The 19,335-nt window shown below is 55.5% G+C and overlaps 2 protein-coding genes across 7 annotated transcripts; one reads left to right on the top strand and one right to left on the bottom strand.

Annotated features, from left to right (window-relative positions):
- Positions 1–28: 28 nt before the first annotated feature.
- Positions 29–6,204, bottom strand: Pex16 (peroxisomal biogenesis factor 16). 3 transcript variants are annotated; one of them, XM_075961456.1, is made up of 11 exons: positions 5,986–6,204; positions 5,766–5,801; positions 4,941–5,017; positions 4,511–4,644; positions 4,296–4,396; positions 3,450–3,530; positions 2,859–3,011; positions 2,701–2,773; positions 2,474–2,593; positions 1,310–1,374; positions 29–202 (listed from the first exon to the last, which is right to left on the bottom strand). In XM_075961456.1, exons 1-11 carry the CDS (start codon positions 6,095–6,097, stop codon positions 144–146), a joined length of 1,011 nt encoding a protein of 336 aa, XP_075817571.1. In that variant the 5' UTR covers positions 6,098–6,204; the 3' UTR covers positions 29–143. The 3 variants fall into 3 exon arrangements, with proteins under 3 accessions (XP_075817571.1, XP_075817572.1, XP_075817573.1); XM_075961457.1 differs by having other exon boundaries at positions 6,060–6,164; XM_075961458.1 differs by having other exon boundaries at positions 5,909–6,006.
- A 4,403-nt stretch (positions 6,205–10,607) lies between these two features.
- Large2 (LARGE xylosyl- and glucuronyltransferase 2) lies at positions 10,608–17,701 on the top strand. Of its 4 annotated transcripts, none has more exons than XM_075961449.1 (15): positions 10,608–11,345; positions 11,433–11,591; positions 11,668–11,765; positions 12,055–12,137; positions 12,378–12,501; positions 12,624–12,795; positions 12,912–13,016; positions 14,355–14,467; positions 14,543–14,668; positions 14,744–14,899; positions 15,022–15,182; positions 15,615–15,950; positions 16,432–16,584; positions 16,732–16,927; positions 17,075–17,701. In XM_075961449.1, the coding sequence occupies exons 2-15, from the start codon at positions 11,492–11,494 to the stop codon at positions 17,282–17,284; spliced, it is 2,133 nt and encodes a 710-aa protein (XP_075817564.1). In that variant the 5' UTR covers positions 10,608–11,345; positions 11,433–11,491; the 3' UTR covers positions 17,285–17,701. The 4 variants fall into 4 exon arrangements, with proteins under 4 accessions (XP_075817564.1, XP_075817565.1, XP_075817567.1 ...); XM_075961450.1 differs by having other exon boundaries at positions 10,609–11,345; positions 15,672–15,950; XM_075961452.1 differs by lacking the exon at positions 15,615–15,950 and having other exon boundaries at positions 10,609–11,345.
- Positions 17,702–19,335: the final 1,634 nt, after the last annotated feature.

Raw genomic sequence — 19,335 nt, 5'->3', positions numbered from 1 at the left:
GCTGCTGGACACAAAGCCACATGCTGGGACACGACCAGAGTCAGTTTTATTAGAGAAGAGGGACCTGGGGGACTGGAGGGCTGCGGCAGGCCCAGAGCAACGGAGCACACCACATGGCCACTCGACCCACTCCTGCATGTCGGTCAGCCCCAACTATAGAAATATATCTTCTGCCAGGAGGGCAGATAGTCCATGAGCGGCCCTGCAAGGAGAAGGAAGGAGGACTTAGGGCCAAGCCAGGCCCCTTGGCACTGCCACCAGCCAGCAGCTGTGTCTCCTGCCTCAGCCACGATGACGGAGATGAAGTTCACAGACAAAAGACCCCTGGATTCAGAGGAGCCAGGGGCCTGAGCAGCAGGTCTTTTTTATAGTCAGGTACTCAGCAGGCCCCAAGGCCCCTCCTTGCCTGTCTTCTATAATTCAGGTCACAGAGGCAGAAAAGGGCTTGCCACCTGCCATGGCCTAATAATCCTCCACACAGACACAGCTGCCTTCCCACCTCCGCGGGTGAACTTAGGCCCTGGAGCTGTCTGTCACCTCCCAGTACTGATTTAGGTTTCACTCTTGACTGCCCAATAATCAAACCAAAAGGAGACAGAGCACACAGCAAGATGGGGCTGTTTGTGCCCCAGGGACACTCTACACCCACGCCATCCACCCACTTACTCTCCACTCGGGGACACTCTACACCCACGCCGTCCACCCACATTCACTCTCCACTCGGGGACACTCTACACCCACGCCGTCCACCCACACTGACTCTCCACTCGGGGACACTCTACACCCACGCCATCCACCCACTCACTCTCCACTCGGGGACACTCTACACCCACGCCGTCCACCCACATTCACTCTCCACTTGGGGACACACTACACCCACACATCCACCTACTGACTCTCCACTCGGGGACACTCTACACCCACGCCGTCCACCCACATTCACTCTCCACTTGGGGACACACTACACCCACACATCCACCTACTGACTCTCCACTCGGGGACACTCTACACCCACGCCGTCCACCCACTCACTCTCCACTTGGGGACACTCTATACCCACGCCATCTACCCACTGACTCTCCACTCGGGGACACTCTACACCCACGCCGTCCACCCACACTGACTCTCCACTCGGGGACACTCTACACCCACGCCATCTACCCACTAACTCTCCACTCGGGGACACTCTACACCCACGCCGTCCACCCACACTGACGCTCCACTCGGGGACACTCTACACCCACGCCGTCCACCCACACTGACGCTCCACTCGGGGGACACTCTACACCCACGCCGTCCATTCACTTACTTGCTACCAGGCCAACACCAGGGATATGATCTGCAAGGAGCTGGAGCAGGAAGAGGATCTTGGCTCTGGACAGGAAAGAGAAACAGCATGGTGGGGGTGGGGTGGATTCCTGCACATCAGGAGCTGAAGACCTCTTCTGACCACCAGGCACTTCAGAAAATGGGCTAGACAGACTCCAGTACAAGGCCAGATCGCTGGCACTAACCTATCTACAGCTGCACCTGTGCCCACGGCTCTGTCCCCCCATCAGTCGGCACCAGCACAACACTCCCCTTCCCCTTTGCTGCCTCATTTACCCTCTTTGGACCTTTGCATTCAACAACAAACAAAGCTTCCTTCCTAAGGCCACTTGGTAGCACGGCCTGTGCCCTGGAGGTTTCTGGGGAGGTAAACTGGCAGGAGAGCTGAGCTACAGTACCTCACACGCCAGTGGTCAGAGCAGCGGGCCTAAGAAGGGTCTCCCTTGGCTCAAGGAGATGCTTGTTGTTTAAGATATGGGACTTTCCATATGGGACTTGGGTGGGACATACTGATGTTGGGAACAGTGAAAGAACATGTATGGGGTGGACGTGTGGTTCAGGGTACAATACTTGCTTAGCATGTTTGAAGCCTTAGGCTTGATCACCAGCAAACACTGGTGAAAAAAAAAAGACCTAATATTTATCACATGCTCATTACATACCAAGCATGGCCAAACACCTGACCCCTATTTGAGCCCTGCAAATGGGTGCCATCACTATCTCCACTTTACAGGTGAGGAACTGAGCCCGTTAGTCTCACAGCCCTGCTCCTGCTCAGAAACTCCACCACAGATCATACCCTTGCAGGCCTTTTTGAAAGATTTCTCTGGCTAAGGCAGAGGCTTTGAGACCTCACAGGTGTCAGTGTGGGATGGGCCCAGCAGTGACAGCCTAGCTGGGGCCTCTTTGAAAATGGACGGCCTACGGTGCAAAGAGCTGGAGATAGGTGGCCTGCCTCAACGGTGACTTCTCTCGCCAACAAGCACAGAAGCTCACACTGGCCTGATGGTGCAGCGGCTCTGGTAGCTGTATCCTGGACAGCTCCGGAAGCAGCCAGGACTCAGCTGAGCCCAGCTCTCTCTGTGCAGCATGGACAGCCCTGCTGATACGAGGGAAGGGAAGGGAGGTGAGGAGGGCGCCTTACTCAGAGAAGCGGTCGTAGAAGGGCGAGCGCAGCAAGTAGTACAGCAGCAGGATTGTGCGGCGCCTTAGCTCGAGCTGCTCCCTTCGAGTCAGGCTCTTTCTGTTACTCAGGAGACTCAGGCTGTGGGCCAGGGACATAGGAACAAGGATGGCCTCTGTCCCTGAGAGGGACAGCCAAATGGCACGCAGAGAGCCCACGGGAGGAATGGAGTCCCTGCTGATGCTCACCTAGTCATATCCACCACACCAGATAGTAGCCAGGGTGTCCATGACCGCTGACCCCAGAATCCTAGACTGAGCACTGACAGTCAAGGTGTCAAGGATGTCTCCAGTGCACGCTCCAGCCCGGCTCCTCCCCAACCCGCCTCCAGCACAGCTAAGGATACAGTGCAGTAGGGGTCGAGCAATATACAGAGACTCTGCAATGGTCTCCTGCAGCCCCAGAGATGTTGGGGGTGTGCTCAGTTCCTCCTGCTGCTGTTTCTGGCGAATTTCCCACTGCTGGGGGGCTCCCCAGTGTCGTGCGTGCAGGGACGGGCCTAGAACATAAGGACAGGCAGGTGAAGCAGGAGCTGATGTGAATGCTGGCAGGAGCCAGTCCCTCAGGCTCACATTGACCTCAGCACCTGGGTGCCCAGTCCCTCAGGCTCACATTGACCTCAGCACCTGGGTGCCCAGTCCCTCAGGCTCACATTGACCTCAGCACCTGGGTGCCCAGTCCCTCAGGCTCACATTGACCTCAGCACCTGGGTGCCCAGTCCCTCAGGCTCACACTGACCTCAGCACTTGGGTGCCCAGTCCCTCAGGCTCACACTGACCTCAGCACCCGGGTGCCCAGTCCCTCAGGCCCACATGACCTCAGCACCCGGGTGCCCAGCCCCTCAGGCCCACATGACCTCAGCACCCGGGTGCCCAGCCCCTCAGGCCCACATGACCTCAGCACCCGGGTGCCCAGCCCAGCAACATCTTGCACTTACTGCTCTGGAGGGTCCGCACCACTCTGTTTGACCGTTTCCCCACATAGGATGGCTCCTGGCTGCCTGGCTTGTGATCAGCATCTAGCAGGTAGAGACAGAACACAGAGTAAGAGGGACACATTCCTAGCAGAGCCCACAGAGAACATGTGAATGCCTGAGGAGCTACCTGGAGAACACAAGAGCCTGTCCTGAGGCAGTAGTTGATCCATGGTAATCGCACCCAGGGACTGTGGTTCAGCAAGAAACCTTTCCACAGAGGGAAGCATTCTGGAACCTACCCTGGCCCATAGTCACAGGCAAACAAGAACCCAGAGGAAAAAAGGGAAGGCCCAGCCCAACCGTAACTATTGGAGCTATGGGACCATGAGGCCATATTGCCTCAATCCTCCTGTCAACACGCTCAGGTGGGAGCCCCAGCACTGTCCCCACTCAAGGTGAGAGAAGAGACAAGGCTGACAGAGGAGCCATAGCAGCCGGGTACCCTGACTTGTGAGCCTGAGGTTCATGATACAGAACCAGGCCCAGAGACAATGTTGGCAGGACACCTACTTTGTCCTAGTTCCTGAAGCCCAAAAGACAGAAGGAGGACTCTGGTACCACAAGCTCAGGCTCAGGGATGGGAGTGTAGCTCAGTGGTAGAGTACTTGCCTCGCATGCCCAAGATCTGGGTGTGATCTTTAGGATCAGAAAAAATAAAACTCCCAAGTTTAAGTTCTGATTTTCTCCAAACCTGTCTTTCTTGTTCTTTCTTACAGAATAATGGGTGCTGAGCTCATGGGGAATATGCTGCAAATCCACAGAGCAGTCCCGTGTCCCATTCCACTTCAGGGCAGAGGGGCAGCTTACCCAATGGCTGTGCCCGAGTCTCCCTGTCCAGCGGAACAATGGGGGGTGAGGTCTGAATGCCAGCCTTGAACCAGATGAGCAGGAACATGCGCAGGACAGCCCTGAGTTGAGAAGTACAGCACAGATAGAGGGAGGCGGCTAGAAGCGGGCAGCAGGGCTGCTCCACTGAGCACGCTCAGAGCTGGCCTGGGTCACCCCACCACAACCCAACCTACTTGGCCAGCTGGATGAGAGCGATGACGAGCCAACGGCCTACTTCACCCCACACCTTGGCAGCCCCCATCTCCATGAACACCTCCACACACTCCAGCACGCTCAGCCATGTCAGCAGCTTCTGCTGGGACAGCGACTGCAAGAAGCCCAGAGGTCAGGGGCTCCCCTAGCCCCAAGCGCTGTCCTGGAGAAAGAGGGCCTCTCTGCAGGGGGTGGGGACAGGGGGCTTCCCACTTTCCAAGCCTAACACCTGAGTTCAGACACCATGCACTGCTAACAGGCTGGCTGTGTGAGACAGGGACAACTGACGGTCAGGGGCACGGGCATGTCCCACACTCTGAGACTGCAACATGTGCCACACGAGTGCTGCTCATTACCGCTTTCTTCCCAAGTCCCCGAGCTCCCACACGCGGCTCCCGGTAGAATCCTCACCACAGGCAGCTTTCTTCGCAGCTCCTTCCGAAGTATCCCATCATTGAGCAGCACAAGCAGGTTAGAGGCAGAGTAGACTGAGAAGCAGAGCGTGGGCCTGAGAGGCCGGCTCTGGTGTGGCCTTCACCCCTCACCTTTACCCCAGAGCTCTAGGGATCACCAGTCACAAGTCGTACTCAGTTACCCACAGACTGTGTGGAAACCAGCATGCCTCTTCTCCCACTTAGAGCCCTGCTCTCCTGAGGTTGACATCTGAACCAATAATAACAACGATCTGATTGCAGAGACAAGCTAGCCCTTGCTCTGCTGGACAGGGCTGGCTCCTGAGCTATTTAGAAGAGCCAAGTGTGTGGCCCCACCTCTCCCTTTGCTCTCTCTGCAGACTGTCCTGTCGCCCTGAAGGTCTACATCATAACTACCTTTTAATCTACCTCATCCTTTAATGGCCATCACTTCCCCCAAAACTAAGCAAACACGGCTGAGGCATTTATCGTATGGGGATTGTAGCATTTGAATGTAGCCTGCCATCAGAGACTATTCCCCTGCCTCTGTGACCTTTTATTTCCTCCACTGGACAGAACAACAGTGCCCTCCGCATACTCAGAAAATGGATGAACCAGCAAGGACAGAAGAGTTGTTTAATCCTGAGCCAAACCAGGAGTGAATAGCTTAGTCAAGGTCCTCCCTCTCAGGTCTCCCAACTCGGAAGGAACACCAAGGGTCCTGCACAGTTGAACTTGTCTGACTGAGCCTGGTACATCAATCTAAAGGGCAGTCCAGGCCCTCTGAAAGCCTTCCTCCTCCCCAGTCCAGAGCCCAACTCACCCAACTCAGACAGCTCGTGTGAATCGGAGAAGCGACCTGGGGAAGAAGGTACAGGAGGCGTTGGTGAGCGTTTGTTTCACCCTGCAGCTTTGGGTCCCTCAACTTCCTATATGCCACAGGAACTCAAACACAGTGACCACTACCCTAAGTCCGCAGGGAGAGGGCCTTAGGAGTCATGGGTCAGGGGCCCGAAGAAATGGGTCAAAGGTCAGTGTGGCACCTGCCAGCAGGTAACTGAGGCCCCGCACTGCAGTCTCCAGCTGGGCCGTGGCGGCTGGGTGACGAGTCACGTACTCCTGGTAGCGGAGGCCCAGAAGCCGCAGCTTCTCCATCCTGCTCCAGCCACAGACAGTTCCACCGGCCGACAGCACAGCTGGCGCGGCGCCCTGCGTCCTGCGCCCTCCTTCCTGCTTCCGGCCCTAAGCCCGCCTCCCAGTCGCTCCACTTCCGCAGCCCAGGGCTAGCTAGACGCCCGTTCACCCCATCTCTAGCACCTCCTCCTAGTGACCGTGAGCGCCCACCCTTCCTCCTTCCAACCATTGGCTCCCTTACTCTCCGCCCTGAAGCTCCTAGAGCCTCTGGCTTCCACTCTTCAGCCTTCTTGGTTGGCTGTTTTGGCGCCTGCGCAGTTGCAGCTTGGCTGCAGGCTGAACAGTTCATTCTAGAGAAGGGAACACGAAGTCTCAGACTTTCCCAGAAGATCGCCGAGAGGCTCGAGCGGGAGAGCAGGACAGCAAAGGACTTGGGATTTAAGGCGCAAGGAACCTCGAAACTGTCGTAAATGGGTCTCAGCAACCGCCAGTTTCCAGTTCCCCACAAAAGCCAGTGCCGGGGAAACTGAGGCAAACCTAGCCAGCAGATTTAGTGCCGTGGCTTCGGCTCCAGCTCCTCCTGGGTGGACCCCCAAAAGCCGTAGCCGGATGACTACTTTGGCGGAGAATACCCTGGCCTAGCCTTCTGCTCTCCACTTAGGATGAACCTGTGCATACGCTTCCCTTATCTGCACCTCAATTTCCCATCTACAAAATTATTTGGAGCCGACTTGGACCTTGAACTCGGAACGAATGTCAGCGTTTTCTGGCCCTTGGATGTATCTCCTGGCTCTCAGCTGAGCCCCAAGGGTTGGCGGGTAATACCTAGGGATCCACTCCTGAACCCAGCAACAAAGCTGCTAAAGTCAAGGCGCTGCAGAAGTGGAGGGAGGGAACGGCTCTGAGGAGGCAGCTGATTGGCTGTGGGCAGAGGGGGCGTGGCAACTCTGCGCCATAGTGGACTCCGCCCGGGAATTTATGGTATCCGTTGAGTATGTAATGCGTTTGTTTAGTACCATACCGGGTATTATCTTCCCAATAAGCCCATCCAGTATATCACAAGCATGTACGGAAATGTCATCATGAAGTTCATGATTTTGGTTGGTTTGTTTTGAGACAAGGTCTCACAATGTACCCTTGTTTGGCTGGCCTCAAATTCACAGAGATCTGCCTACTTCGGCTTCCTAAATGCTGGGATTTTTAAAGACCCGTGCCATCATGATAGACGAAGCTCATTGTTTTGTACAATTAATAAACACAAATAAAAATGTTCATAAAGGAGCTAGAGAGATGGCTCAGGGTTTAAGAAATGCTCACTTAAGAATCTTTTAAATGCAGGGTGGTGGCCGTGCATGCCTTTGATCCTGGCACTCGGAGGCAGAGGCCAGTCTGGTCTACAGAGCGAGTTCCAAGGCAGCCAAGGCTGTTATACGAAGAAACTCAGTCTCGAAAAACAAAAAACAAAGACAATTTAAATAAAAAAAAAAGCTGGGTGTGGTACTGGATAGAGGGCTTGGAGTAAAAGAGCGCTTGTTCTTGCAGAGGACTTGGGTTTGGTCCCCAGCACCCACATGGTGGCTCATAACCATCTGTAATTCCAGTTTTAGAGGATTCGATACCTTCTTATGATCCCTGTAAGCACATGGCAGGCACACATGTGGGTGTACAGAAAGACATGCAGACCAAAGTCATATACATAAAATGCAGTAAGTCCTAAAATAAAGCGCTGGTCATGGTGGCACATTCCTGTAAGGAATTCCAGCACTGGGGAGGCAGAGTCAAGAGGATCACTGCAAGTACAAAACCAGCCTTGCCCGTGGAGTGAGTTTTAGGTTAGCCTTAGCTAGAGTAAGACTTCGTTTTAAAAAATTAAACTAAAATCTTTTTTTTTTTTAAAAAAAAAAGTGCCTACTGGGCTGGAGAGATGGCTCAGAGGTTAAGAGCACTGACTGTTCTTCCAAAGGTCCTGGGTTCAATTCCCAGCAACCACCTGGTGGCTCACAACCATCTGTAATGAGATCTGATGCCCTCTTCTGGTGTGCAGGCAAACATGCTGTATATATAACAAATAAATCTTTTTTAAAAGAGTGCGTACTATGTGTAGTCCTGATTGGAATGCTGCTTTGGTCTGAGCTGGAGCTGGACTCTGTGGTGCTTTAAGCACCACACTCACCAGGAAGCCACAGCCATGCCCACTTCCTTCCTTTTCTTTGTCTATGTGGAGCCAATGCCTGCCAACACAAACTCAGGGAGAGGTGCTCTGAACCTCAGAAGAGTCCGTGGTACGGGCACCGTGGAAGTGGTTCCTCACCCACCCCAAGTGCCCCACATACTCCTTGCTCTGCTGGCGGTTTCGCTGGTCCATCTTCAGTGTCCACTTGGTGGGTTTAGAATCGTGTAGAAACAAACTTCTGAGTGTGTCCATGGTGTGCCTGCAGTTGAGAGAACCCAGCCTGGATGCTTGTCTCCTCCTTCTCTGTGTTGGAGTCCTGAACTGAATAAAAGAGAAAACAACCTGGGCACCAGCCTGCATCTTTCTCCGTCTCCTGACTGTGGATTACAGCTTAGCCGGCAACCTCAGGCTTCCGAAACCACTGCTGCCCACTATGATGGATTATACCCTCAAGCTGTGAGCCCAAATAAATCCCCCCTTAAGCTTGCTTCTGCCAAGGGTTGATTTTGTCACAGTTGTGAGAAAAGCAACTAATACATCAGCCTCGTCAGATTGATAGGAACGCTTGCCCACAGAAGAGGCCCAAGGAGGCCCGACTACTTGTCCCAGATAGCACGGCGAGGCCCTGACCAAAAGGCTTTTGGCAGCACTGTCTAGCTCAGCATGAGCTGAGACATGATGAGACAGGCCTGGCTAAAATCTAGGCTCAGGAACTCAGTGACTTTACTGCCTTTTGGGCCATTCCTCTACAGCCCTCTGCTGCAGCTGGAGTGAGCTTATGTGTGTGTGTGTTTGTACTTGTGTGTACATGCAGGTGAATACAGGTGTGCAAGATTTTATCAGATGGTCTTTTGTTCTGGGGAGGAAGGAGAGGCCCTGAGGACGGTGGTACACCACCTCCCCTTCACTTCCAGATGGTGAAGGGTCTTTCTCTCCAGTGCAGGGGGCTGGGCCCTGCCAGGCCAGCAGCCGGCAGGGATGCCTGAATTTCCTCTCTAGATCCGGAGCCTGATTAGAGCCGAGGCCTGTGCAAGCTTGGCAGCCGGGAAGGAGGGTCCTCCCTGCTGGGTTCCTGCCTGGACCTGGCTGCAAGGCTGGGCTGCAAAGGCCTCTGGAGAAATTGGTCTGGATCCTCTCTCCTTTTGTCTGTCCCAAGTCACAGGAGAAGAAAGACCAGTTGGACAGGCACAGATGAGGACACCAGAGACCCAGGGAGGGTGTTGGACAGGCACAGATGAGGACACCAGAGACCCAGGGAGGGTGTTGGACAGGCACAGATGAGGACACCAGAGACCCAGGGAGGGTGTTGGACAATCCAAGTTCACAAAATAAAATCCTGAGCAGATCTGGCTCAAATGGAGGCTCAGCTCCAGGGGACTAGACTCACTTTTGTCTCGCTTTCCTCCGAAGGCTCCAGAGGGCTTCTTGAGGGTTCAGCAGACACTTCCGTTCATTTCCCTACCCACAGTGCTGAGGCTGAGACAGGGTCACCATGATGAGAGACGGCAATGTGTCCACTAATTCACACCTCTTTATGGAAGACTTAGCTTGCTCTAGGCTCTGCCTGTGACCCTATCTGCTCCTACACACTTGGAGCTCCTACAGTCTCTCTGTTGAAGGTTATGGGGAGGAACCCTTCCACCTCCCACCCCCACCCCGAACTTCACTCTAGGCTGACAATGAGGCCGAAGCACTGGAATTCAAAGCCTGGACACAAGAGTTTTCTCTTAATGCCTACATGTACAAGAGGCAGTTTTCGGTTTCTATAGCAACCTCCAAAGGCCCACAGGCTGATCCCCAATCCCCCAGAGAAAGGCATTCCGATAACCCAGGGGAGGAGCCAGCCCCAGGCTGCTGTTTATGGGTCTGCCTCATTTTAGACAGCTGATCTTGAACCAAAGATCCAGCCTGTGCTCCTGGTGAGGCCTGGTGGAGTCCTTGGAGGGCAGGTCCAGTTTTTGTACAAACTGAATACCTGGAATTGGGGGGGTGGTGTGTGACCCACAGAACAGGCAACTTCAGCTTCCCTTGAGCTGTCAAGTTAAGCAAGAGACGTGGAGAGATCCACATTCCGGAGGAAGGAGGGGCAGGGGCAGGTCCTGAGGTAAACGACCCCGGAGGGAAGACTGAGAAAGCAGTCACCTCTGGAAGTCCGTGCTGGTGCAGTTTAGGGCTGCCTGCCACAGCCCATGGCCGAAGGCTGCAGGTTCCTGTCACTCTCAGGGACAATCTCCTCTTGTGTCCTCGGGGCGGTGTGAGGATTAACTGAGTGAAGGCTTGGCAAATACTTGGCTCAGGGCCTGGCACTCAGGACGTGTTCAACCGACCATGGCAGGTCTCTTTCACAGCCCAGAGCTCCCCGCACCCCTATAGGGCCAGAGGCCTGCTGAAGGGTGGAGGAGGGAAGAGGAAGGGATCCAGGCCTTGGAGCCTGGCACGATCAACGCACTCCAGGCAAGGGCAGGGGAACTCATGGCCCTGCCCAGGCGGCATTGAGGCCCTCTGCCAGCTCTTGTGCAGGAGGGGAGGCGACCTTCAAAAGGGCGCAGTGCCCATGTTTTCCAGTCCGCTGCTGGGCCGGGCTGGTCCACCTGGACTAAGGGCCAGGGAGGACGCTCAGGCTACAGGTGTCCCTAGCAGGCCCAGCCTCCAGTCCCCGACCTGAGCAGGTGTCTCCGGACATTCCTATTACTCCCCGCCCCCTCCTCCGCCTGGACTCCCGTGGTGACCGGGCCAATCCTTTGATCCTGAGCTCCCGGTCACGGGTCCTTCCCCTTAGGGGGAGGGATGGGGTCCCAGAGCCAGGAGGGTTCAGGTAGCGGGCACAGGGCCATCCTGGATAGCTGTCCCAGTGGCCTTCAGCCCTCCAGTGCCTTGGTGCAAAAGAGGTTTATAGGTTCCTGGCCGTTTTCGGAGCTGTCCCGTATGGGGGCAAGGGCGGAACCCTGCCAGGGTCTCCCCGCCCCTTCCAGTCCAGACAAGCGAAGGTGAAACCTGAGCCCAGGTTGGGGGCGGGGCTGACTCGCAGCTCTGCCCTGGTCCCCGCTACCGGGCAGTCGCAAGAGGAACAAGGCCTTCTTGGAGCCTCTGGAGCAGGTGAGACAGGCGGCTATGCCCGGGCAGGGAGAGCAGCCGTCGGGCCCCGCAACCCAGCGCTGACCCTCCTCTGGTCTTGGTCCGCAGGGTCCGTGATGGAGCCCGCTGCCCGGGGTCGCCCCCCGCCCTGAGTCCCTCAGACAGCCATGCTGCCCCGAGGGCGCCCCCGGGCACTGGGGGCCGCCACGCTGCTGCTGCTGGTGGTGGTAGTGGTTGGCTTCTTCCTGTTCGGCCGGGACCCCGAGTGTGAGCGCCGAGAGCTGGGCAGGCGAGGTGGGGACCTAGTGTGCCCTCTGCCTGCTCATGCCACGTGTACTTTCAGACGGACTACAGGCAACTGCCACCCTCGATGGAGACCCATACGGGAGCCGCAATGGCTCCACCTCCGATCTGCAGCCTCTACTGCCACCCAAGTGCGAGGTAGGTGCGCGTGGCCTCTGGTGGCTGCCACCCCCAGGGTTCCTGGCCCCAGCCCAGCCATCTGGGCATCTACAAGAATCAAAGCACCTGACATCTGGCCACCAAGCTGGGACACCTGAGGACGCCCCTTCACTCTTCAGTTTCTCCACTTGTGAAATTGAGGTGGTGCCTCTAAGCAACCCTTTCCCCAGTTCTGATGTCTGGTGGGGGATACACTGTTCTAGACCAGGCTGGCTCCGCTGACCGGTAGACGTTGGGGACCGCTTCTGACCTAGGTGTTCCCTCCCAGCTGTTGCATGTGGCCATTGTGTGTGCCGGACACAACTCCAGCCGAGAGGTCATCACCCTTGTGAAGTCCGTGCTATTCTACAGGTACAGACAGGCCACCTGGACGAGGGTCAGGAGCCCACCCACAACGAAACAATCCACACCACTCTTCTGTTTCCTCATCCCAGGAAACTGAAGTCCCCTTCCTGAGGGTGGTGCGGGCAGGCTGGAGGCAGGGTATCAGAACACCCTCAGGAACTCCTTGTAGGAGACACGGCCTCCTCCTGTGGAGAGAATCCTCTGTTGTTCCTGCACAGCCTTACGTTGACTCTTTCCACCCAAAAGGAAAAATCCGCTGCACCTCCACCTGGTAACTGATGCTGTAGCCAGAATGATCCTGGAGACACTCTTCCGAACATGGATGGTGCCGGCTGTGACCATCAGATTCTATGATGCTGAAGAGCTCAAGGCAGGAGTCCGCTCCCCGCCCCCCTGCCACCCCACTCCTGCCCAGCTAGGCCCATTCTCTCTTTACTCCCACTGTGCCCCTGAGTATGTCCGTCCCCCTGTCGTTCCTCCCCACCCCCGCAGCCGCTGATCTCCTGGATACCCAATAAGCACTACTCTGGTCTCTATGGGCTAATGAAGTTAGTGCTTCCCAGCATCCTGCCTCTCAGCCTGGCCCGAGTGGTTGTTCTGGACACTGACGTCACTTTCTCCTCTGATATTGCCGAGCTGTGGGCACTCTTCGCTCACTTTTCCGGTGAGGCGCCTGCAACCCTGCCCTGGCCTGCCCCTTCCCCGACCTGCCCAGGCCCCTGTTGTGTACTAGTCCTGAGCCATGTCCCGAGGCAGCTCCCTCCTGCCCTCCCCTCCCAGACAAGCAGGTGATCGGTCTCGTGGAGAACCAGAGCGACTGGTACCTGGGCAACCTCTGGAAGAACCATAAGCCTTGGCCTGCCTTGGGCAGGGGATTTAACACAGGTGGGGGCAGTGGTGAGGGAAGCAGGGTAGGGTGGGCTGCTGAGCCTCAGTGGTGGGAAGGGCACAGACTGCTAGGAAGCCCCCAAGACCTCCGCCGGTGCTGTGGACGGGACACTGGATGAAGAGAACCCTCCCACTTTGCGTGCTTGTACCAAATGACTGTGGCCAATAAGACTCTGCTTTCTGGTCTATATCATGGTCTATATCAGCTGTGAGAGGTTGGCTGGGAGGGGCTCTACTCCTCCTCTACCCAAGGGAATTATGGGTGACTATGTCAGAACCCTCAGAAAACACAGTCCCGCGTTAGCAATTTGGACATGTTCTGAGAGATTTGCCATTAGGCAATTTCATTGCTATACAAACACCAGGGGGTATATTTACACACACACAGAGGGTGTATTTACACACACAGATGGAGTAGCTCACTCTTCTCGAGGCTGTGGTGTGGTCTGGGAAGGACAGGCACGTTACTGAACTGAGTGCTTAGTGACAGGCAGGCAACTGTAGTACAATGGCGAGCATTTGTGTAGCTGAGAATGGAAGAAGCATAGGAAAAATACTAGGTTGTAGCTTAGTTTTTACTAGGACTCATGCAATCCAGTCCGGCTTTGAACTCATGTATGTGAGGATGATCCTCCTGCCTCTATCTTCCTGGTGCTAGGATTACAGATATATGCTACCTGGTTTATGCCATACTGGGCTCTAAACCAGGGTTTCACGCGAGATAGGCAAGCTCTACAACTGAGCCTCATACCTGGCCCAGGCGTTGACTTTGGCCTCATATCCTCATCCACCATGCATAGTGCATGCCTTCTGTTGCTGGCCAGATGGCCTGTACCAGGGAACCTTGCAGCCTGGCATGGTGCTGCCTGTTGTTGCTGGTAATCCCAGGTTTTTGGGAGGCTGAGGCAGGAAGATCGCAAGTATGAGACCAGTCTGAGAAGCTTAGTGAGACCCTATTTGAAAATTATAATTGTTTTGAAAATCTGTTTTATGTGTATCAGAGTTTTGTCTGTATGTGTGTGTGTACCGCATGCATGCCTGACCCAGTGGATGTCAGAAGAGGCTATTCTAGCCTCTGAAACTGGAGTTAGGGGGGTTCTGAGTCACCATGTGGGTTCTGGCAATTGAATATGCGTCCTCTCAAAACAGCACGCTTCTTAAACATAGATCCATCTCTCCAGTCCCTCGAAATGAAATTCAAAGAGGGCCTGATAGATGATTGTCTTGGATGTATGAGGGTGTGGGCTCCCCGCGAGTACTGCAAAACAAATATTTCAAAAGCTTTGGGATCTGAATGTCCCTGGTGGGCATGGCAACCTCTCTCCTGGTTGGCAGGTGTGATCCTGCTGCAGCTGGACAGGCTCCGGCAATCTGGCTGGGAGCAGATGTGGAAGCTGATGGCCAAACGGGAGCTCCTTACTCTGCAGGCCACGTCTCTGGCTGACCAGGTCTGGAGGATTCTTTGTGGGAGCAGAGCTGAGGGGCAGGCTGGGGGCTGAGCTGTGATGTCTGTCACTGTGTAGGATGTTTTCAATGCTGTCATTAAGGAGCACCCTGAGCTGGTCCATCCCCTGCCCTGTGTCTGGAATGTGCAGTTGTCAGACCACACACTGGCCGAGCGCTGCTACTTGGAAGCAGCTGACCTCAAGGTGAGTGGGGACGGCAGGGTGGGGGACGGTTGCTCCCTCCCCATTCTAAATCCCTGCTGCTCACCTGGAACACAGGTGATCCACTGGAATTCACCAAAGAAGCTTCGCGTGAAGAACAAGCATGCAGAATTCTTCCGAAACCTGCACTTGACCTTCCTGGGATATGATGGGAAACTGCTGAGGAGAGAGCTCTTTGGCTGCCCCAGCCAGCTCCCTGCTGAAGCCGAGCAGGTGAGAGGGGCCATACCCCCTTGCTTTTGGGAGGTCTCGGCCCTCTGTACTCAAGTGGTCTTTGGCTGGAGGCCATGCTGTTCTGGACCAGCCTGCTCATTCTTTCCCTGGACCCTGCTCAGCTGCAACAGGCCATGGCACAGCTGGATGAGGAAGAACCCTGCTTTGAGTTCCGGCAACAGCAGCTCACTGTGCATCGGGTGCACATCACCTTCCTGCCCCACCAGCTGCCACCTCCCCAGCCCCACGATGTCACCCTGGTGGCCCAGCTCTCCATGGACCGGTGAGGGTGTGGAGGGCAGATCCGGATAGCATGGCATAGGCTTAGATGGGATTTGAGAGACCCGAGGGGTGTGGTAGTAAGCTACTGGTCCCTGGAAGAGCCCCAGAGGTTGGAGACATTGGATATGATGGGGAAAGCTTGGGCTTTGGAAGTCTTTCTAGCACCTGGAGTTGTCCCTCAGTGCTGGGGAACATGAATAAGCCTCAGCATTTCAGGCGGCTGTCAAATGTGGATGCACCCCTCTCGGGGTTGTTGTAAGGATTAAAAGAGACCAGCTCTATGTGATGATGAGGTGCTTAGTCACAGGAGGGGGCTCTGCAGCAGCTAACTTTGGGGAGGATTTCTAGCCATCCTGTGCTTCTGCGCATGAGGGGCCCGAGCAGGGCTGGAAGCCCTGTGTAGGCACTGGCCTGACCACTCCCCTCACCCCAGGCTGCAGATGCTGGAAGCCCTGTGCTGGCACTGGCCTGACCACTCCCCTCACCCCAGGCTGCAGATGCTGGAAGCCCTGTGCAGGCACTGGCCAGGCCCCATGAGCCTGGCCTTGTACCTGACAGATGCCGAGGCTCAGCAGTTCCTGCATTTCGTGGAGACTTCACCAGTTCTCTCTGCGAGGAAGGATGTAGCCTACCATATAGTGTACCGGGAGGGCCCCCTCTATCCAGTCAACCAGCTCCGCAATGTGGCCTTGGCCCAGGCTCTCACGCCCTACGTCTTCCTCAGTGACATTGACTTCTTACCTGCCTACTCCCTCTATGACTACCTCAGGTGGGCCTGAAGGGTAGGAGAGGGGCAGCATTTGGGGTATACATGGTCAGGGTCAGGGTATCTTGGATTGTTGTGTCCGTTTCTTTCTGGGGCTCAATGGCTTCTGTAAGATGGGGCTTGTCTTGGTCATTTTCTTTGGGCCACCGAGTCAGGGAAGCAATGCCTTACTTCAAACAGCAGTTTCCTATATGGGAAGGCTATCTGTTTGTTTGGCTTTTCATTTTTCGAGACAGGGTTTCTCTGTAGCTTTGGAGACTGTCCTGGAACTAGCTCTTGTAGACCAGGCTGGCCTCGAACTCACAGAGATCTGCCTGCCTTGGCCTCCCGAGTGCTGGGATTAAAGGCTGAGCCAGCACCACCCAGCTGGAAAGGCTATCCTAAACAACTGGGTTGGCTACCTGGGAGGAGGAGGCTGTGACTCAGCAGGAGTGAGACGCTCGGGCTAAGTGTTCCTTCTTCCTTCCCACATGCCCCTCCCCAGGGCCTCTATTGAGCAGCTGGAGCTGAGCAGTCTGCAGCGGAAGGCTGCCTTGGTGGTGCCTGCATTTGAGACCCTGCACTACCGCTTCAGCTTCCCGAACTCCAAGGCAGAGCTGTTGACTTTACTAGATGCAGGCTCCCTCTACACCTTCAGGTAGTTCTCCCACACTGTTCCCATGCTAGGTCCCAACACACACACACACACACACACACACACACACACACACACACACGCACACACGCACACCCTGCTCACAAACTCCTAGTCTCAGCCCCGCTCCCACCTGATGCTGTTACACAGGTACCATGAGTGGCCACAGGGTCATGCGCCCACAGACTATGCCCGCTGGCGGGAGGCCCAGGCACCATACCGTGTGCAATGGGCAGCTGACTACGAGCCCTATGTGGTGGTACCCCGTGACTGTCCCCGCTATGATCCTCGCTTTGTGGGCTTTGGCTGGAACAAGGTGGCCCACATCATAGAGCTGGATGCTCAGGTAAGGAGGGTGCGCTCAGGTGAGGAGGGTGCCTTATTCCCCTGGCTGTGGTCTGCCCCTTCCTAGTGGGCCATGGCACGAGTTTGCATTTGGGCCCTCACTTGCTCCTCCCTAGATCAGCCCTGGCTTTTGTCCCCACTCTTCCAGGAATACGAACTTCTGGTGCTGCCCGAGGCCTTCTCCATCCACCTGCCCCATGCTCCAAGTCTGGACATCTCCCGCTTCCGCTCCAGCCCCACCTATCGGGACTGTCTCCAGGCCTTCAAGGAGGAGTTCCACCAGGACTTGTCCCGGCGCTATGGGGCTGCAGCCCTCAAATACCTCACTGCCCTGCAGCCGTCCCAGAGCCGGGCCTGAGCTTGCCAAGCTGCCCTGGGCTCTCACACACACTCCCTGCAGACACTGGGGAACCCTGGTGGGTGCCCACCTTTATGGCTATTTAAATTATTTTAAGGTTTGTCAGAGGGGCTGGGGTGGAGCATCTATGGGGTTTCCTCGATTTTCCCTTGTTGCTGTTCCACCATTGGGGTTCAATCCTTCTTTGCCTCAGCTGGTTTGGGGCTAGTTCCCCCAATCCCCTTTTGTAATAAAAAATTTAATTGGGGTTTCCTTTTTATGTGTGACTATCCTGCCTATATGTATGTATGTAAAAGGGGGCTTTACTATAACTCCCTGGAAGTGGAGTTATAGTAGCTGTGAGCCACCATGTAAGTGCTGGGAACCAAACCTAGGTCTAACCCCTGAGTCATTTCTTTCACCCCACAGTAAAGTTTTAAAAACCACTTTGTATACTCTCGCTGGGGAATCAAGGGCGTCGGTGGGCAGCGGGAGTGGAGGGCAGTCTGATGGCGTCGGTGGGCAGCGGGAGTGGAGGGCAGTCTGATGGCGTCGGTGGGCAGCGGGAGTGGAGGGCAGTCTGATGGCGTCGGTGGGCAGCGGGAGTGGAGGGCAGTCTGATGGCGTCGGTGGGCAGCGGGAGTGGAGGGCAGTCTGATGGCGTCGGTGGGCAGCGGGAGTGGAGGGCAGTCTGATGGCGTCGGTGGGCAGCGGGAGTGGAGGGCAGTCTGCACCCTCCAAGGCCACGGACTAGACACGCATATCTAACCCACGCTTTCCCACCCTAGCCCCAAACTCAACACCAAGAGGCTGAGAGGCTTTATTTGGCTTTATTTAGTAAAATGTTAAAATAAATAAATACAAATTGATCGGCTGCTCTGTACCCCCCCACCCCCTCAAAACAAAAACCAAACAAACAAAACAGAAAGTTTGAAGCACAAAACTCCAAATACAAATTCTACCAGGACTGAAATCACAAAGGGCATGGACACAGACGGGACTGGGTCTGTCTGGCTCTGTCTCAGAGCTGCTGACTTCTGGTCTGCTCAGCCCACCCAGCGGCTGCAACTCACCCTGGTCTAAGAGCGAGGACACTGGAGAGGGGTGCAGGGGCCAAGACTGCCATGTGGAATTGCTAGAGTGCCACCCTGGCTCTCGGGACTCTTCACTCCTCAGGGAGGGTTAGCAGAATATTTCCAGAGGTCACCCATCTTGCTTGGGGAGGAGCTGACAGGAGCATAGGCCGAGACTCCTGTTTTCTGCCAAGGGTGCTGGGATGAGGGGTGGGACAAGGCCCACAATCCCTTACACAGAGCAAAGTCGCCTGCATTCAACAGAAGCCATGGGCTCTGGAGAGCCCAGAAAAGGCCATTGGTCTATTCTACTGCTGTTCCTGGAAGGAAATGTCCTCAAAAGGTCAGCCCTTTAGTTAGGGAAGGTCTGGATCTAAGAAGGGCCTAATGGAAGAGACCACTTAGAGGGGTGTGAACTGGGGGGGAGGGGGGGCTGGTGGTGAGAGTCAAGAAGGCTCCAGTAGCCCTAAGAGGAAGGTGGCGGAGAGGCAGCTGTACATGCAGATTGACAGCTGGAAACCCGGGGTCAGTGTTGGGCACACATGACCCTTAACACTGCCTGTTGGGCTTCAGATAGGAAGCAGCAGCAGCCTGAGAGGTGGCCCTACAGGATACCAATCATCAAGATGGGGGCCAGCCGGAGGCTGCCTGGTGGTTGCCATTGGCTCCAGAGACAGGCCCCACATAGGTAGGTCCATCCAGGGATTGCCTCTAGTGGGGTCTTCCCTGAAGAGTGCCATCACATAAGGAAGGAAGAGATGAGAAATGACGAAATCAGCAGGGAAGGCAAGATAGCAGGATCAGAAAGAGAAAGATGACCGCTACAGCCTGCACCTGCCAGCCTAGTCTGGGGGACAAAGGGACTCCCATCCTGGGCCCTCCAAAGCAACCACCAAGCCAGCGGGTCTTACACACGTGGCTGTGCAGGAAGGGGAAGGGAAGCTGAAGGATCCTGGATGTCTACGGGGACAAGGAGCTGTGCTAACACAGGGAAGGGCA

The sequence above is a fragment of the Microtus pennsylvanicus genome, chromosome 2, assembly GCF_037038515.1.
Source record: "Microtus pennsylvanicus isolate mMicPen1 chromosome 2, mMicPen1.hap1, whole genome shotgun sequence".
Lineage (NCBI taxonomy): Eukaryota > Metazoa > Chordata > Mammalia > Rodentia > Cricetidae > Microtus > Microtus pennsylvanicus.
The sequence above is the reverse complement of the archived record's forward strand: the minus strand, read 5'-3'. Positions and strand labels throughout refer to the sequence as shown.